The sequence below is a fragment of the Xenopus laevis genome, chromosome 9_10L (genome assembly GCF_017654675.1).
Source record: "Xenopus laevis strain J_2021 chromosome 9_10L, Xenopus_laevis_v10.1, whole genome shotgun sequence".
In the NCBI taxonomy this organism is placed as follows: domain Eukaryota; kingdom Metazoa; phylum Chordata; class Amphibia; order Anura; family Pipidae; genus Xenopus; species Xenopus laevis.
In genome coordinates, this window is record NC_054387.1 from 59428431 (window position 1) to 59447872 (window position 19442).

At 42.5% G+C, this 19442-nt stretch overlaps 1 protein-coding gene and 1 pseudogene across 3 annotated transcripts; one reads left to right on the forward strand and one right to left on the reverse strand.

Moving 5' to 3' along the window:
* Nucleotides 1-1405: 1405 nt before the first annotated feature.
* On the reverse strand, nucleotides 1406-10924 carry LOC108701828 (annotated as a pseudogene).
* Nucleotides 10925-12751: 1827 nt separating this feature from the next.
* Nucleotides 12752-18942, forward strand: tmem169.L (transmembrane protein 169 L homeolog). Of its 3 annotated transcripts, none has more exons than NM_001091221.1 (3): nucleotides 12752-12850; nucleotides 16888-17271; nucleotides 17804-18942. In NM_001091221.1, exons 2-3 carry the CDS (start codon nucleotides 16959-16961, stop codon nucleotides 18424-18426), a joined length of 936 nt encoding a protein of 311 aa, NP_001084690.1. In that variant the 5' UTR covers nucleotides 12752-12850; nucleotides 16888-16958; the 3' UTR covers nucleotides 18427-18942. The 3 variants fall into 3 exon arrangements, with proteins under 3 accessions (NP_001084690.1, XP_018089724.1, XP_018089723.1); XM_018234235.2 differs by lacking the exon at nucleotides 12752-12850 and adding an exon at nucleotides 13268-13297 and having other exon boundaries at nucleotides 17804-18936; XM_018234234.2 differs by lacking the exon at nucleotides 12752-12850 and adding an exon at nucleotides 13314-13440 and having other exon boundaries at nucleotides 17804-18936.
* The last annotated feature ends 500 nt before the right edge of the window (nucleotides 18943-19442 follow it).

Below are 19442 nucleotides of genomic sequence, written 5' to 3' on the forward strand. Positions count from 1 at the left end.
CAGTCTCCCTCTCTTGCTATCTTGCTCCAGTCTCCCTCTCTTGCTATCTTGCTCCAGCCCTCTCTTGCTCCAGTCCTCTCTTGCTATCTTGCTCCAGTCCTGTCTTGCTATCCGCTCCTGTCTCCCTCTGCACTCTATCCCCCAGTTTGATCTACGCCCGCACCGTCCTGTCCCATCCAAGCCGTTCCACTCCAGCCACGTCCAGTCCTTTCCTGTTGAGTCGTCGCCCTCTTCTTCCTGTCTTGTCCAGTCCTGATCGTCGTCCTATCCGTCCTGTTCCAGTCTGACTCTTCGCCCTCATCTACCTGTTCCTGCTTCCCTTCAAGTTTCCCCTTGGCACATACAGCCCCTGCCTCAAGGACTCGCCCTTTCCCTTCAGACTCTACAGCGCCCCCTACCTAATCCTTGACATTAGGAAACAGGACAATGTGCTTCTTTCTTTTTGTAAATAATAAAAGCTTACAGTATTTGTGTTTTGAAGGGGAACAAAACAGGCATGTATCAAATCTTATCATTATGGCATTGCTGGAAACGGAATACGCTGCATAAAAAATGTCTGGACCCAATCAGAACTTACATAAGGTGCCCAACAACTTGTTTTGGACAGTGCCTGAGAATTCTACAAAACTTTGTCAAAATGTCTGTTGTTTAGGCAAGTACAAGCGGAATATTACATTTGGTGGTTTCCCTTATTCCAAGCATCAGAGAATTAGTCTCCAATTCTGTTTATAATAAACGCAGTTCCTTCCCATTTCCTGTATGTTTATATATGGGATATATTCACTGCATTAGCAGTTTATGTCTACATTTCAGCTCCAAAAGAAGCTGCAACTAGGGGTACGCAGAAAAGGCACATGTTTAGGGCACAAAGGTGAGGGGGCACCAGGCAAGTACCTCTTCTGCCTGGATGCCCCTATTCCATAGCCCTGCTATAGAAGATTTGCATCACTCCTCCCTTCCTTGCCCATCCCCCACACAAGAGTGATTTGCCTTGGGCGCACCGGTGACTTGACCCTGCTCCAAAACACTTGATTACGATCTGAAATATCTGATTATATTAGTGGTGCTTTACATTCACATTGAAGCCATTTGTTGCAGTTAATATATTGATATAATACACAAAAGCCATGAATATCCTGTAAATTATATCCTTATAAACGGTGAGTTCTGATGTCATCAGTTATAAACGGTGAGTTCTGATGTAATTTCTGTCACATGACTCATTGAAATTTGTGTATTATAATAAATAAAGTACCCCCAGTTGTAAAATATGAGGATATTAGAAGTTACCTCGGAGTTCCATGACCTGTATAAAAACACTCAGCCTTCGGCCTTGTGTTTTTATATGGTCATGAAACGCCTCGGTAACTTATAATATCCCTATATTTTACAAAAGGGGGTACTTTATTCACTATATAACGCAACTGCGCCATTGGAGAAGCAATTAGGCCCCAAATTGAGTCTGATTTGAATGAACGCTGCCTTTATTGCAGGATCCAGCCAACCAGCTGAGACATTAGAGCTTTGGCATGGGGATGTTTGAAAGAATTTTCTTCAGAGCGTTGGCATTTTCTCCTTCAGGGGCATCCGGCCACTTTCTATGATCTAAACAAGAACATAGGGAGGATTATTACAGACTACAGAGTCTTATTTTACTTCTGTGCTTATACAAAAATATGTATCTATATCTTACTCAATTTGCTTTCACACTTTCCTTGAAATTTCAGCTTTAGTCAGTATTAGTAGTGCAGTGAGTCTGTCAACAGAGGGCACTGCTGGCCAGAGTTTGCATTACTCCATCCCTGCTAGTGATGTTCAGGCCGGCTCGAAACCCCTATGATCTGTGGTTTTGACCAGACAAAATTAAATTTGGTTGAGGGCCAAACTTCCACTACCCTCCTGACTGCAAGTCAAGGTACTTCTATTTCTTTTCCCCCATAAAACTGCTTTTCAGAATCAAAATCCAATGTGCATATTCTGAAAGCCTGCACTATTTACTGTGCCTTCTTTTGGATCTCCCTTTGCTTACTGTGCTAGTCCTTTATAGACATCCGTTGGCAGTGTCGGACTGGCCCACAGGGATACCAGGAAAACTCCCAGTGGGCCCAGGTGTCAGGGGGCCCTTGTGCTGCTAAAGATTTGGCCCATTTCATGGCCATTTCCTATTTCTTTGAGAACAAAGAGACTAAATAGATGGAATAATATATTATAGTATGTAAAGAATAGATACTAGGAGAATAGAGGTTGAGTGAGGAGAATTATAATAATGAGAGTGTATCCCAGGTCTATGGTTCTTTGGTGGGCCCCTGGTCCAAGGTTTTTTGGGTGGGCCCCTGGTGTCCCAGTCCGACACTGTCCGTTGGGCAGGGATAAAAGAACATCCGTGCCTCCATGGATGCCTCAGTACCTACCTATATTCTTTTCTGCCGATTCCCAGAAAATGTTTTGAGTTGCTATCACTTACCTGGGTTTAGGGACCGACTCACAATATAATGTATACATAGAATATAATAGCCACAATACAAGGCTTAATAATTAATTCGGTTTCACATTACACAGCAGAATAGATATCAAATCATCCATGTAGCCTCAGCTTCTCTGATGAACCTAACTTTCTGCTAGATTTCTAACAGCACCTGAGCTTAGCTTCTCAGAAGCTGCCTAGAGCCCACTGAGCATATGCAGTGCCACTGACAGACAAAATATCATGTAGCAAGATTCAAGACAGGGACCTGAGGATAACTTTACAGGCCTGTATCATTGCTGTCATAGGGCTTCTGAATCACTGGGTTTGTACAGTAAGTTAAATATATAAAGTACAGATTTTAGCTATAATATTGTTTAGTCTTTACTTCTCATTTTATGCCTCTGTTTAGACTGTAAGCCCTCTGTACATTTATAATTATTGGCTGCATGAAAATCTGCATGTTCAACGTATATCCCCATTGTGGAATATATTGGCACTTTATAAATGTGTGATAATAATGCCCCAGCTTTCATCATTACCAGGCACTTCCCAGGGGGACTGGTACAAGCTTTGCCCAGCATCAATCTTTATAGTCTCTCCAGAGATGAAGGAAGCTGCAGGCGAGAGCAGAAAGCAGACTGTGGGCGAAACCTGTATGAATGAGAATGTTACATGAGATTGGAAGAATTTGTTAGGGTGAGGTTTTTAAGAGCCCAAGATGTGAATAAAATAATGAATGCCAAGTCTCATTTATAGCTAAAGATTCTAGTCACAGTGGATGCTAATAAAAAGGAGAATTCATGTTTACCTCTTCCGGCAGCCCAAGCCTCTTAGCTGGTATCTTTGGGATATAGCTTCTAAATAGCTCTGGACCCACATCTTTATAATTATCTACAGCAGTCTGAGAAAAGATTGTACCCTGAACAGAAAAGGGAACATGTTTAATCTGAATAATAATATAATGCATAATCGGATATATTCATTATTCTCATGCATAATTACAATAACTGCCATAAAACGGACTAAGAATTTAAGGGTGCCCACTAAGATCTCTGTAAACTATGGCATGTTTCTAGAAAATCCAGTACAGGAATTCATTCATTTGTTGCTAATGCTTTATCCCAGCCAATAAAATATGGCATCATTCACCCACACCTATAAATATAACTACAGTGAGGATAACTGTTCTGGGTATAAGATTTGGTGAAAGGAAAGGAACAAATTATCTGTTACCTATAGGAGCGACAGAATTAATCCGGACACCACTGTGTGCCCATTCGATAGCCAAGCTTTTGGTCAGGTTATCCAACGCTGCTCTTGCTGCCCCAGTATGCCTGTTACAAAGACACACACCATGGCCACACATGGTGACCAATGAGAGTGATGTAAATATATGAATATAGAACAATTTCATGCAGGACATTTGAATTGCGACTGTGTTTTGCATTAATCAGACTCTATCCTACTAACAGATGGCTTTCCAGGACATGTTTCCCACTGATATCAATGCCTCCATCAGGAACCACAGAGCTCCATACTACTAAGCTTGTAGGGCCTTTGCCAACAGGGGCATCAAATTATAGTCCATTGGTCAACTGGGACAAAAGCAGAGCCAACAAGTAGAATGGGGCCCCAATGGAAAAATACACACACCCCTAACTAACCTCTCTCAGATCTGTCCCATATTTTAAGGTGGCCATTCATGTGCAGATCCGCTCATTTGGAGAGGTTGCCAAACAGGCAGATTTTGCACTGGGCTGATCTGATCCCAACAATCAGTTTACAAGGCTGGGAATGTAGGCTGTGGGAGAGAGGACCACATCAACTGATTTTCAGCCAGATATTGTTGGGGAAGAACATCGGAGGGCCCCATACACTGGCCAATAAGCTGCTGATTTTGTCTGTCGGTGGTTTTTATCGACCTGTGTATGGCCACTTTTAGGGCCCCTGAAAGCAGTAGGGAGAATAAAAGAAACCATTTTATACTTAGGATAAAGTATAGGCATTGTGTCTCTGGGATACACAGGGCACAGGAAATTGTATGATAAATTACAGATGAAATTCTTACGCCATGCCAGGGAAGCCTTTCCACATATCCGCTATGATGTTCACAATGGCACCTCCATGATCCTTCATCCAGGCATTGTACACTAAAGCAAGAACAAAATGTATTATTGACCCAAGCTACAATTAAAGGGGGATAAAACCCAAGTAAAATTTGTTTTAAAATATCAGATATCACTGATGTAACCATGCATACTGAAAACAGTGTTTATACTTGGCTATTGCCTTTTGTAGCAGAAACCAGCTCTCTGGCAGCAACAATTCAACTTCCCCCAATGCTTCTCTGTAGATCACAGAGCATACAAGGAATTGTGGGATTGAAGTCATGCCTGGAGGAGAACTGATGGAATGAGTATGAGTGGTGAGGGAAGGCAGAGGTTGGGGCAGTAAGAGAAAGTAATAACATGCAAAATCCTCTCTCTGTGTATGTACTCTATTTAAGCATAAACAGCAATGAGTGTAGATTTGCACACTCAGTGAAAACTCTGTGGATTCTAGACTCTTGCCAGCAACCTTAAGTGGATACCATGTACCATCATCCTCTGGTGCTGGACACAAGCCCATAAGGCCAGCAGCAGTCATTTAAGAGCCTCTCAATACTCAATACTCCAAGCTTTTGCCTCTAGCTCTCCAATTAAAGTGAATAAATCAGTTCCTCAGACAACATTGCATCATGTGTAATAGGCTAAAAATGCACATTCATCATCTCAACCGCAGTAAAATCAATAGCTTTATAAGTCAAAGCAAACCTCTGGGAAATATCTATACAACAGTAAAATGAACTCGTATGTGCAATAAATTACATGGAAATTGCATATTGGACTCTTGGATCTGCACTGCTCTGTGCCTGCCAGGGTTTGGCGGTTACCTCTACTTTCACAGAGCACAGCCAAATCACCAATATCCCCCATTAACAGGAAAGTAAATATATCCATGTGTGCAGTCTAAAAGCTCCTACTATGACTACTGCTAGATTGTCCAACGAGTGAACTGAGATCCTACAGGTAGCACTGAACAAGGACAGCTCAAAAAACAATGTAGTAATTATGCCCAAAGCTCAATATCAGATACATATCAACTGTAATAAATGGAACAGCCTATTGCATTCCTAGGACATCAAAGAGACTAACCTGCCAGCACCAACAGCAGATTGCAGATGCAGAGATCGGTTCCGTGTTTGGTGAGTGGTACATGGTTAAGAAAACATTTGGCTTTTATAACTGGTACGTACCTGCTTTACAGCAGTAGAACGTCCCGGTAAGGTTGGTCTCTATCACAGCATTCCACCCTTTGGCACTTATTGCTTCACTGGGACTCGGGAACTGACCTCCCCCATTGTTAACCAGAAAATCAATCCTTCCATAAAGGTCCAAGGTAGATTTTACCAATGTTTCCACCTACAGAACATACAAGCCAGATGGAAGCGATGAGCACAAGCAACATGAGATAATAAATTAGGGATGCACCGAATCCAGGATTCGTTCGGGATTCAGCCAGGATTCTGCCTTTTTAAGCAGAATTCGGATTCGGCCGAATCCTTCTGCCCGGCCGAACCGAATCCAAATCCTAATTTGCATAAGTAAATTAGGTTCAGTGAGAGAAATCACGTGTTTTTTTTTCACAAAACAAGGAAGTAAAAAATGTTTTCCCACCCCTAATTTGCATATGCAAATTAGGGTTTGGATTCGGTTCGGTATTCGGCCGAATCTTTCACAAAGGATTCGGGGGTTCGGCTGAATCAGAAAAAGTGGATTCGGTGCATCCCTATAATAAATGTATTATTACTTCCCTCAGTGTTTAGTGGCCTGGTGGGAGATTCATACAGTAGCCCAACTTTAAATGTTCAAAGAAGGGAAGAATGCCTGTTCCTCAGTGACCCAAAGAAGCACTGTGATCGGCTGACATTTTTACCTCTTCCTCTTTGCGTATGTTGCACTGCAGCGGTGTTAGCAGGGTGGGACTTGAAGGAGCAATTCTACTGGTCAGGTCTTTGGCCGCCTCCTTCAGCCGCTCAAGCTTACGAGAGGCGATGACTACACTACAACCTGAATGGGAGCAACGGATACACAATTTTGGTCTTATTTACCACAGCCACATGCATGGAACATCTCACCAATTTGTATCCAATAGGGTAACAATACATTAAAGGGGTTGTTCACCTTTAAATTAACTTTTAGTATGATGTAGAGAGTGATATTCTGAGACAATTTGCAATTGGTTTTGCGTTTTTTATTATCTGTGGTTTTTGAGTTATTTAGCTTTTTATTCAGCAGCTCTCCAGTTTGCAGTTTCAGCAATTTGGTTGCTAAGGTCCAAATTACCCCAGCAACCATGCACTGATTTGAATAAGAGACTGGAATATGAAGAGGATCTGAATAGAAAGTTGAGTAATAAATAGTATCAATAACAATAAATGTGTAGCTTTACATACTATTTGTTTTTTAGATTTTTTAGATGGAGCCAGTGACCCCTATTTGAAAGCTGGAACAAGTTAGAAGAAAAAGACAAATCATTCAAAAAACTACAAAAAAATAAATAATGAACACCAATTGAAACGTTTCTTGAAACTGGCCATTCTATATCATACTAAAAAAAGTAAACTCAAAGGTGAACCACCCCTTTAAGCAAACACTCCCTTTAAATTAGTGGGGCTGCTGTGCTGCTTGCCTAGGCTGAAGTATTCTCCCTGGCTTACAGCAGACTGGTTTTGTCTGTGACCTTAAAGTGATGCTGCCAAAGAATGAAGGAAACAGTATGGGACATTTTATATTTCTTACAAAAACACATTGTATCATGAGTGGAAGACAAATGTAACAATGTAACTAATTCAGTTGGTTGCTAAGGGAATTTGTGCCCTGGGGGTGAAGGTTCCATGGCAGATAAGGAAGTACAAGGACTTTATGCATACTGGGACTATTCGGGCACCATTTTTTTTCATATTTTTATTGATTTCAATTATCAATAAGATTTATACTGCTATAGAACACATCAAGCTTAGTTATACATAGATATAGTTGTACATTGCTCAACAGACACAGAGCTTGCTTGCGCATGCGCAGTTGAAGATACCCCCGGCAGGGGCGTAACTATAGAGGAAGCAGACCCTGCGGCTGCAGGGGGCCCAGGAGGTATAGGGGGCCCCATGAGGCTCAAATTCATATACAATTTCAATACATTTTGGTAAAACAGGACAACCTCTGGATATGTTTGGGGCCCTAAAATTAATTTGCTGCGGGGCCCAGTAACATCTAGCTACGCCACTGACCCCCGGGATTACCTTCAACCATGCATGCGCCAGCAATCTCCGTGTAGCATTGGAAAAGACAAAGATTCAGAAGATGGCACCTGCTAGCTCCACTGTGCATTCTGCTTATAGAGGTCAGCTTTACTATGAGAGGCATTGTTCATTGAAATAGACTCTGCAGGGAGGGGGCAGAGAGGGGGGGTCATTTGATGGCTGTAGATAGGGAAATTTTAGTTCTCCTTTAAGGTGGCCATACACAGGCAGATTTAAGATGCCGATATTGGTCCTTTAGACTGATTCGGCAATTTATCTGCCCGTGTATAAACGTTCCAACGGGCCTCCCCAATCGATTTCTGCCCAAAAATCTGGCAGATATTGATCAGGCAGGTTTGATTTTCCCTTGCGATCAAGGACCGCATATGCTAGTTGATGCAGTCCTCATCCGGTCACAACCCAGCCATAGTTGTAATCCGATTGGATTAGCCTGCTATCACCCTGCCATTGGTGGGCATATCGGGGAAAGAGTCACTCATTTGGCAACCTTGCCAAACAAGGGGTTCTTATAGTGTATGGCCACCTTCAGGGGTGCTCTGCCATTGAGGCGAGTTGAGCAACCATTTCTGATCAATATGTGTCTGATTCCTTAAAAAGGATCCATCTGCTGGAGAACTGAGTGAACTTGTCGTCTGTGCACATAGAAAGTCCTCAAAGCAGAACAGTTCCTGTATTTTTGTCAGCCATTCACAAATTATTCAGGCCCCTCTCTTATTCCTCTTCCAGTCTCTTATTTAAAGCCCTGTCTGGTTGCTAAGGTAAATGGGACCCTAACAACCAGACAGCTGCTAGAATTCTGCTAGGCAGAAAGCTAAATCATTCAGAAACCACGAAAAAAATGTTAAACAATGCAGACCAGGACTTTAACCCCCAACAACTACTTTAGTTCTGCCAGCGCTAATGTCGAACCCCACAGGAACTAACCGGAACAATGACAGCAATGATCAAGCAAAACAGTATTGAGACCCTCCGGCTGTAAAGCTGCAACGCTCCTTATCTCTGTAAGCAGCTGAGAGCAGTAGGACGGGAAGGTCCTGACCTAGTCCGAGCAGCTCTGCCGCTATCGCCTTGCCAATGCCGGTGCCGCCAGGCCTGGATTTGTGGGAAGGCCACCTAGGCCCGGGCCTAGGGCGGCAGGATTTTAGGGGGGCGGCATGCTTCCCAACCACACCCACATTGGTAAAAAAACACTGGGGATGCGCTGGAGATACAACCATTTTTTAAATTTCCCATGAGCCAATCCCCATTGCTCTTGTCCGCCTGGAGGGGACAGGGGCGACTAACCACAGTGGGCCTAGGGGCGCCCACTATGTAAATCCGGCCCTGGGTGTCGCCCCCTGTGACAATCGCCACCTTGTTCCGAAACAACCCCGGGCTGAATACACTGATGGCCGCCATCTTGATAACGTCAATGTTACCCGGAGAGCGCACAAAAAAACAATCAGAGCTCAGGAAGGTGACAGGACGGATAGAGGACTTTGATACGGCTCTAGTCTTACCATAAATTGTCCGCTAGGGGCGCACTGTTATAACCAGTGTTGTTAGGTTCAGCCGCGCTGTGAGAGAAGTAGAAGAAGCTTGTATATAGAGGGGGAAAAGCTGGGGTAAATGTTTCCCTTCTGCCCTTCACTGCCTTGTGAGAGATTTCTTTGTTATGATACTTTAATGACCATTTTTTTTCAGCATGCAGTTCTGCAGCTGTCACTGAACCACAACTCCCAGCATCAATGTAATATCTGGAAACGGATTACATGGTGTGGAAAACAAGAATGTGTTAGTGCATTGTACTCTTTATTTTTTAACTTTTTTGAAAGTTTCTTTGAAATCCATATTAGTCACACCAGGGACGCGATCAAAAATCACAGGGCCCGTAGAAAAAAATATTCTGGGTCTCCTGGTCCCCACCCAGCACCACCCAAAGCCCCACCCCAGATCCCACCCACACCACAGTAAAAAAGCCATACATTCATCCGAGCTAAAACAATAAAAACAACCCCCCCCCCTCAACAAAAAGTTATATAAAGCCATAGGTGGTCAGGGCGTCCCTACAAGTTAAAAAAAAATTATTGGTTGCCATCAGTTTAAAAAAACAGTTGGTGTCCTGGGCCCCCCACAAGGTAAACGCCATTGGTAGCCAGACAACCCACAAGTTAAAATAAGTCATTGGTGGCCAGGGCCCCCCATAAGTTAAAAAAACAAACAAAACATTGGTGTCCAGGGTCCCCCATAAAAGTTACATTAAAAATATTGGTGGTCAGGGGTTTAAACAAAAAAAAAAAGACCATTGGTGTTCAGTGGAACTTACTTTTAAAGGTTTTCTTCATTCTCCTCTTCTTTAGGCTCCTTCTCCTCTTCTTTGACTCAATTCATCAGCTTTGGGTCCTTTCACCAGCTTCGGATCCATTTGCCAGCTTTCGGGTTCTTCCAGCGGCTTTGGGTTTTCGTCAGGTTTGGATCTTTTTTGTGGCTTTCGGGTACAATCGGTGGCGGCTTTCGGGGGCTTTTGTTTCTTCGAAACTTAAGGGGGCAGCGAATCCAAGAAGTGCACCGCCGGGCCCCCCCCTTTTCACGATTCAAAAACCGCCGGGCCCGGTACAGCTGTACCCGCAAAATAGTCCCAAAAGAAATGCAATGAGAAGAAGAAATGCAATGGTATTCCAGGCTACCAGGAGTAAAAATGTATAGACAAAGAAGGGAATTTTTTTAGCCTCTTGTATGGAAGTAGATTGAAGGAGTTCTGATCTCCCAAGACCCAGTCCAGGCAGGAATGAGATTAGGTCAGGCGATAATCTCAAGGATACAGAATATAATTGTATGTAACAATATTTTTAAAAGTACTCCAATACCAGGAGACTGGACAAAAATATAGAAGTTCGTTCAGAGCACATTCTAAAGTCAAAACAAAGAATGTTGTGCCAGAACTGGTGCAAGGAAGGTGTTTTAACTTCCCACTATTCCTAGTCCAGAATACTTCAGGCAAGATAAAACCGATATTGCACCTCAGAAAATTTAACACGTTTAAAGAACCTTAAAGAGGACCCGTCACCCAAAAAAATTATTCAAAATCCTATTTTATCAGATTAGTCAAGGAAAATGAACTTTAATTACACTATATAAATCATTTGAATCTTGTTTCCTTCAGTCTGGGATTTCAAAATTATAGCAAGCAGGCAGGACAAGACAAGCCTTGTATCATCTCAGAATCTTGTTTGTGCACCAGAATGGGGGACCCGATGTCCATCCCCATGCCCTGGCTACACAGTTATATGGTAAAAAGAACTGGGGGAATGTGGGGAGAGCAGTGACATCAAAGAAGTGCTGAATTGAAAGTGAAAGTAATTGTCTGCCCCGCCTCTATGCCACGGGCATAGAGGAGGGGCAGACAATATTTAATTGACAGCTGAGATTTTTAAATGAGCTTACAACAGCTATGAATGCTTAAATAAAAAATAGAAATTGGATTTCATGTTTAATTTGAAAAGGACTTTTATTATACAGATTTTTGTGTCTGGGTGACAGGTCCACTTTAATAATAAATAAAGTACCCCCTGTTGCAAAATTTGAGGCCTTCGGCGTCATGTTTTTATATGGTCACGAAACTCCTCGGTAACTTATAATATCCTTATATTTTACAAGAGGGGTACTTTATTCCATATATAAACCGTGCTTAGTGATGATTATAATATATTGATTATAATCAAAACTTAGTGATGTCATTTCTTTCACACAACCCAATGCAAAATATGAGGATATCAGAAGTCACTTCAGAATTCCATGACCTGTATAAAACACTCAGCCTTCAGCCTTGTGCTTTTATATGGTTATTGAACTCTTCGGTAATTTATAATTTCCTTATATTTTACAAGAGGGGGTACTTTATTCACTATATATAACATCAGGCAAGGAGCAACCAGAAAAGCAACCACACACCATCTCCTATACCCTTATAAGCTCCCACAAATCCCATGATTGTTCAATCCTTGATCCAGTCATTTATGTGACATGCTGATTAAGGTTTTTCTGAGCCCAGGAAGAGCCCACTGAGGAACAGCTGATGAGTCACAGGGTGGACATGTTTTACATGTTTATCAGCTGAATCTGAGAGCTAAAGTGCAGCAGCACCTGAGTTTTTCTTACATTCTTCCTCAATAATGAGAACCTTAATATGGATATGAAAAAAACGCTCTTTAAATTATTGGGCATGCATTGGATTAGAGCAATGGAATCCATATGACAAACTTCAGGATAGAAGCTATGAGGAGGAGCTGGAGTGGCAAGATCCGTGGGCCCAACACCTGGAGACTCTGCAAAAGAGAGGTACCACGCAATGAGCGGGAGCTAGTGTGTCCCCAGATATAGCCAAGACCTGTTTACTTTCCCTATTCCTTCCTCTTCCTTTCCTTCTCATTCCCCTGTCTTACCCTACCTTTCCTATTTACCCAAAAAAATTTTTGGTCCCATGAGGATTCAATGCTTTTATGTTATAATGCAACATACCATGCCATTGGTGTTAAGCAATTTATGAGCAATATGATAAGATACCCCCGTGGTGGAGGATCGGATAAAGTCATGCATACACGTTGACAATTTCTAATGCATCTCTGCTGTTCATATTATTCTTCTTTGGAACTGAAAATCAATAAAAAGTTAAATTTAAAAAAAAAAAATATTTGGCATGATTACTTAGCAATACTTGTAACAAGCCATACACATTCTGAATCTGACAGCAGAGGTGGGAAATATTAACATGCATAGCCTTCAGACTGGCCGACAAAGAGTTAACCTTTTGGGTAGAACAGCAAAAATGGCCGCTCTCAGCTGTGCCTGTCAATGACGTAATGTGAAAGGGCCCTATCTCCTCCCAGAGATGTTCCTGGTGGGTGTGGCTTGTCCTGGACAGTGGCTGCTGCTCTGTCTTTTGTGCAGGGAGCAGTGATTAGGGCTCTGCTGTGAGGATGGCAGCTTACCTGCTATCCTGAACCGAGGAAGAGGAGCAGAGCTCTGATGGCTTTTCCTACATGGTAAGACATCTATGGCTTTATATACACAGTTATCACATATATATGTAATGTTTATCTCTATATGCACTCAATTCTCTGGGTTTGATGAGTGGTGCCAGTGATACAATGTTTCATATGATGGGGTTATTCCTCCAGGCTGTATTATTACATATATGGTGAATTAATCACCAAGTGCCCTGCAGTATCTGGGTATTAATAAATGCCTTGCTGGGCAGAATGCAGAATATAGAATATATTAGGGTAATTAAAGGCTAATGTAGGCTGGGATAACTGGGGCGAGGCAATTACTAAATGGGGGGGGGGGCTGTTAGGCTGTGCTGATTAGAGAGGAAATGCATTAGGACAGCTGTGGGATATATATGTTTATCCCCCTTCCCCTTGTTCCACCCACCAGCTGAGGTTTCACTGCAGTAAAAGTCTGAGAATTTGCCATATCCTAAGACACAGGTCAGCTTCCACCCTCCCCCCCACACCAGCCTATTCCTGGAAATACTTTTCTCGCATTTAAAACTTGCAAATGCTTCCTGACTCTGCAGATGGATTGAGCTGGCTTTCTGGAAGGGATGTGCTAACTGCATCATAGGAAATCGGTCAGTCAGGGAGGGGGAGAGATCCACTAAAATGCAAAATCCAAACTTGAAAGTGAGAGGGCAAATCCTGTGCAACCAGCAGTTCTTTCTAAATATCCCTGCAGCTGCTGATGAACTAAGACTTCCAGCATCCCCTATTGAGTCAAAGGATACTGGGAGTTGTAGTTGTGCATGTAGCAAAGAAACTCGTTCTCTAGCGACAAATACACCCATGATAAAAAATTCATACCCTAAACACATTTTCAGCTTCTATTATTGAATGCATTAACACAAAACTATACTGATGCATGCTAAAGCAGAATTCCATTAGAAGTGGGCTCTTTAGGCTAAAGCTGGGTATGGAAATGGTTGGCAAACCTAAAACTGCTTGCCGTAAGTGTTGCAAGTCCACAGTAAATGGCATTTATTTTACTTTTTGTAGGTTGCGTGAACCTAAATGTCCTTTTAGCATACCAAGTGTAGCCCACATGCAGCAGTAAAAACTGAATTAACGTAGGTACAAAGCTTTCTTTGCCCCAACACAATTCATGTGTGTTGGGTCCACAATTTGAGCGGACTGATGTCACGATTTATTGAACACAAGAATGCTTGGCTAATGGTGACTTGTTTCTTTGCACATGGGCAATTGGCACTAAAGACTTTTCGCTAATTGAGAATTCAAGGTGGTGTCAACTGCCAACTGTAATATTATGGTTTTCCCATCCAGGAAGAGGAACTCTAGCTAAAGGTGTTCCACCTTTTGTAGAGGGATATATTGTGTCATAAAGAGTAGTGTTAGGGAGTCGTTTAATTGACACTTGTCCCATGGCTTTAAGTGACTGAATGCTGGATCAACTCCTATCACGTTTTTCCAATTTCCACTCTTTTAGGGAAGAAATCTGCATCAAAGAGATTTTTTAATACCATCTGTTTTCATGCTCTGCCATTCTTTCCCATATGGGAAATGTTACTGTGCTGTCATATTCACAAGGCAGGTGCATTATAAGCAAGGCTTTGTGTTCCTGGGCTCCATCCACACCCACAATGGTTATCAAATTCAGCCCATGGCTGCTGGGGGTGGGAATGAAATAGAAGTGTGGTCGGGGGAGTCTGCCTGCCTTTTTCCTTAGACAGTGCAGTATGGAGTATAGCTTATTGTATGCTCATAACATTCCTTTTTTGCATAGTTGTACATATGGGTGTGTGCTGCCATATTATTTGCCTCAGTCTAAAAATTCTCCATAAATATTAATATAACAGTGCAGTCTATTTTGTAGACTAGGAACTCTCAGATGGGAGGGAGGCAAGGTGGTAGTGCTGCATAATGTCCCCTTTTGTATTGTGCCTCATGTGTTACAATAGGGGCAGCTGATGGCAGCCTGGGGAGGCTTCATACTAATTTGCAATTTCAATGTATGAACAGATGTTCTTAGATGTAGAGGGGCTAAAGATTTTCATATGGGGCCCAGAAAGGGCTAGCTATGTCTTTATTGTGGCCCCATCCCATTTATAAAGCTTTCAGAAGGCCCAGTGTAGGAGTGAAAATATGTTTATTTTTTTTACTTTTACCCCTGAGGTGAATATGATGGGCTCCTTAAATTTCTTACATGACTGACGGTTCCATGGCCCCCGACATCAGTCCACAATCTTTTACCCAGTAGAGCTCATGTGTCTGGAAGCAAAGAAAGATTCTGATGGCTCCCAGACATAGAAGCGAATAAAAGCCTTACAATTAAACCCCAGTGGCTGCCAGAAACTGTAAAAACATTCAGTCAATGTGTGTCTATTCCTCTGACTGCAGGCAAGATCTTGTTTTCTTTCGTTAATGCTCCTTGTGCCTAACAAAGATGTTATCTGGGGAAGAACTGAAGCATTTACATGGGAAATTAGCCTTAAAATTAACTTTTACTATAAGATAGTTTGCAGTGAGTGTCTGCTACAGTCCCGCAGATCCTCAAAAAGGAGCAAGAGAGAAGCAGATAATCTACGTGTTGCTCATCGCATAGCTGTAGCTGTCCTTAAAGTGCAGACACCAAACATATGCATTAGGATAATGACTTGTGGGGTCAGAGCTACCATCAGAAATCGCCCTCCTCTGGGGGCTGCAGTTATTGTCCCACCGGCTTCCTGGGTAGAGTTGCCACCTGGCCGGTAAAAATTATGGTTGATCCCAATGTTATTAATAGGGAAAAAAGATAAATATAAAGGAAGGCCGGTATTTTTTCCCTGAAAAGGTGGCAACCCTATTCCTGGGCCCCACTGGGTTAATGCTGCCAACTTAATAGAATAGCGCCTCAATGAAAGTAATGCCCACTGAATTAAATTTAATGCCCACACTCCTTGATCTAGCGCAGTCAAGCCTCGTTAGGTCCAAACACACCCCTGAACCCCCCAAACCCTGCCCCCTCTAAGCTAACTTTGCTCCCTTTGCAGTGTCTGAATCAGGCCTATAGTCCCTGCCACTGAGCCCCTATCTGGACTCCCCTTCCCTAATTCATGGGAAATTTTAATCACAACTGCTGCCTGATGGAAAACAGTGATGGTCAAAAAACCTCTTCACTACTAAAGCTGGCCAAACTCTTAAAGATCACCATTCGGGTGGTGATCCTATTATTTGCCCCCCAGGGCTAACTTTTTAATCATAATGGAGGCCTATGCTGGCTGATCAGGAGATGATCACATCACCATGACAATGTGATCCCTGCCTGATGGGAGGAAGTTTGCGAGGGTCCAAATCTGTAGCTTAAATCTGCCCGTGTATGGCCATCTTAAGGGAATAGTAACGTCAAAAAATAAGTGGTTTAAAGTAATGAAAGTATAATGCAGTGTTGCCCTGCACTGGTAAAACTGCTGTTTGCTTAAGAAACTCTACTATTGTTTATGTAAATTAGCTGCTGTGGAGCAATGGGGGCAGCCATTCAAAGGAGAAAAAGCTCAAGTTAAACAGCAGATAGCAAATAAGCTCTGTCTGTCTAATGGTGTTATCTGTTCTCCATTTGTCAACCTGTGCCATATAGCCGTTTTTCGATTTCCGCCATTGCTCCACAGCAGCTTGTTTATATGAACTATAGTAGTGTTTCTGAAGCAAACAGATCAGTTTTACCAGTGCAGGGCAACAATACATGATATTTTCATTACTTTAAAACACTTACATTTTTTGGTGTTACTGTTCCTTTAAGCTTACTGGCACATATTTTACTCACTGGCATGTGACAGTAGTTTTATTTTACAGAATGAGAAGCATTGTCAGGCCATCTTGCTATGGTGTTCCCAACATACCCCACTATACCTATTTTACCAACATGCTTCATCTACTATCACATGCCATTCCTACAGTTGCTGCTTTACAGGTTCACAATGCCTGTTGCTTATTTACTATTGAATATGTAATCAGTTAGTAAGGTAGATAGGACTCTGTATCCTTTTGAAGGCATTGCAGTTAGTAACAATTCTTTCTTATCCTCATAGGTAAGACACAGCATACATTGGCAGCTTTATGCTTTATGAAGACAGTGTGTGTCTGGCACATTTCCTAAACAATGTTGGCTGAGGAGATTCAAAGTGATGTCGGGGTTGAGGAACATCCCCTAAAGGAAAATAAAAGTGCACCCCAAAGCCCTCTGAGAGGAACTCTGCGCAGAGCTGCTGCTGCTGCAGTGTCATTTGAGGGGGTAATTGGAGAGACCACTGTAGAGAGGAAAAAGAAAAAGAAGAAAGAGCCTCGCCCAGAGTCCATCATTGTCTATCGTTCTGACAGCGAGAAGGTGCTTGAAGATGAGCAGGCTGATGATAAAGATGGAGACCGGAAAGCAGAGGAAGGTTCCAGATTTCTGGGAACCCCAATGTCTGATGGTAAGCAGTTTATACTGGCAATACACAGAGTCACAGAGACTCTTCAATTGTTGGTTCAGCCTTTGGTCCGCGCTCTCCTTAGTTCATAAAAAGGTTCCAATATAGAAAAACAGTGGTGTACCATTGCCTCTTATAGTTCCAGGGGTATCCTGGGTGCAAATAAGCACTCAGCCCAAATCTCACCCTAATTGACCTTCAAGCTAAGTTTCAGCTGTATTTAAAAGAGCAAATAGCAATCTTACCCTAAATGGCCTTCAGGTTGAATGTGCCAGTATACTTAGAGAGTGCATACTTCTATAGCCAATGTGTATTGGCCCTAGGGTTGCCACCTGGCCGGTATTTTACCGGCCTGGCCGGTAAAAATGATGGTTGATCCCAATGTTATTAATAGGGAAAAATTATAAATATATAGAAAGGCCGGTATTTTTTTCCAGAAAAAGTGGCAACCCTAATTGGCCCACAAGTGCTACAGTGAAATTTGGATGGAGGGGGCTTGACTATACTGGTTAACAGCATGTTTCTGTCCCTATAGGAGGATGGAATATGCCACCAGACAGCCGCTATGTTACCTTAACTGGAACAATTACTCGAGGTAAGAAGAAGGGCCAGATGGTGGACATCCATGTCTCACTAACTGAGAGAGAACTTCAAGAGCTTGCCAAATGTAAAGAGCCTTTGCAGGCAGAGCCAGAAGAAGGCAAGAAGAGCTATTCCACAGGCTGGGATAGGGGTCCACACATTGTGCTTTGGAGTCTACTTTGTCTACCAGTTGTATTTGTACTCTCCTTTGTACTGTCCTTCTATTATGGAACTATCACCTGGTACAACATCTTCTTGGTGTACAACGAGGAGAGGACTTTCTGGCATAAGATCACTGTTTGCCCCTTCCTAATCATGTTCTACCCCATCATTATTGTGGTTGTGTCCCTGTCCTTAGCCCTCTACACAGCGGTGACTCAGATCTCCTGGTCTTTTGAAGAGTGGTGGCACGCGGTGAGGGACATGGAGAAAGGATTCTGTGGCTGGATCTGCAGCAAACTAGGGCTTGAGGATTGTTCTCCGTACAGTATTGTGGAGCTTCTGGACTCGGACAATATCTCTGGAAGTCTGTCGGCAAAAGGCTCCACGTTAGGGGTAGAAACATCAGCTGTTTGATGCTTTGTTGCCCTCCAGATCTGTTCCTTTACATACGGTATTTATCTCTCATGCTGGAATTGGTGATTTCTTGTGCCAATGACTTGCTTCAGACTTACCAGGATCACATGGGTGCTGAAAATGTTATTCACTGAACATTTATCCAATTGTTTTTTGTTTTTCTTTATTCTCAACATTGTTGTTTTCATTAGGAATGTGTCCTTCCGTTACAGTTGTACAATAGTTCTCCAGTGCAGCTGGATCTGCAGTTTATTATTACAGCAGTAACAAGTTCACTGCTTGTCAAAAAACACAAATATGTCTCTACATGGCCAGGCCCACCGTAGTTACTGAAAATCCGCCTTAACAGTCCAACCATTCTATGGGGTTTAATTGTGTTTCTATATAGAGGAACCCAGTTTAGAACCCAGAACATTATTGGATAGCCATTTTTATTTATTTACTTGTATTTAAATCTCTGTATGTTGCCTTTGTTTTATTCAGAGAAATAAGAGACACGTGTCTGATTTACTTGCACTCCATTTATTTAGCTGTGTTTCTTTTATTTACCTGGGGATTAGGGGTGACACTTACAGAGTAATGTAAGTCTATTAAATAGCAAATAAAGCCTGTGTTCCAAAAACAGAATTCATTCAGTAACTCAAAAGTAGCTTCCATATAGGAGAGATTATGCAGTGCAATGGTGGGGCTACATGGCCTTTAACCCTTTTAGTTACCCTATGAGTTAAGAAGGCCAGTTAGTTAGATTTGGGGTTCTGTGGTACCTGGGTACCTTTGGAACTATGGCAGTGTGACTGCTACCCCAATGTTTCTATACATCTGTAACCTTGTTACAGGCCTGGACTAGGATTCAAAATAGACCCTGGTATTACAAATACACAGAGGCACAAACAGCACCCCCCCCCCCACCAGCCCATTAAATAGTGACAATAGTAGTCTGTGGCATCTTACATTTGCCAGAAACCACATATGTACAGTTCAGGCCTTCCTTCTTATAAGCTAAGGGGCCCCAGCTT

Coding starts and splice junctions, on each gene's coding strand:
- tmem169.L (NM_001091221.1), top strand. CDS start 16,959: ATGTTGGCTGAGGAGATTCAAAGTGATGTCGGGGTTGAGGAACATCCC. Junction 17,272..17,803: donor GGGAACCCCAATGTCTGATG/GTAAGCAGTTTA, acceptor CTGTCCCTATAG/GAGGATGGAATATGCCACCA.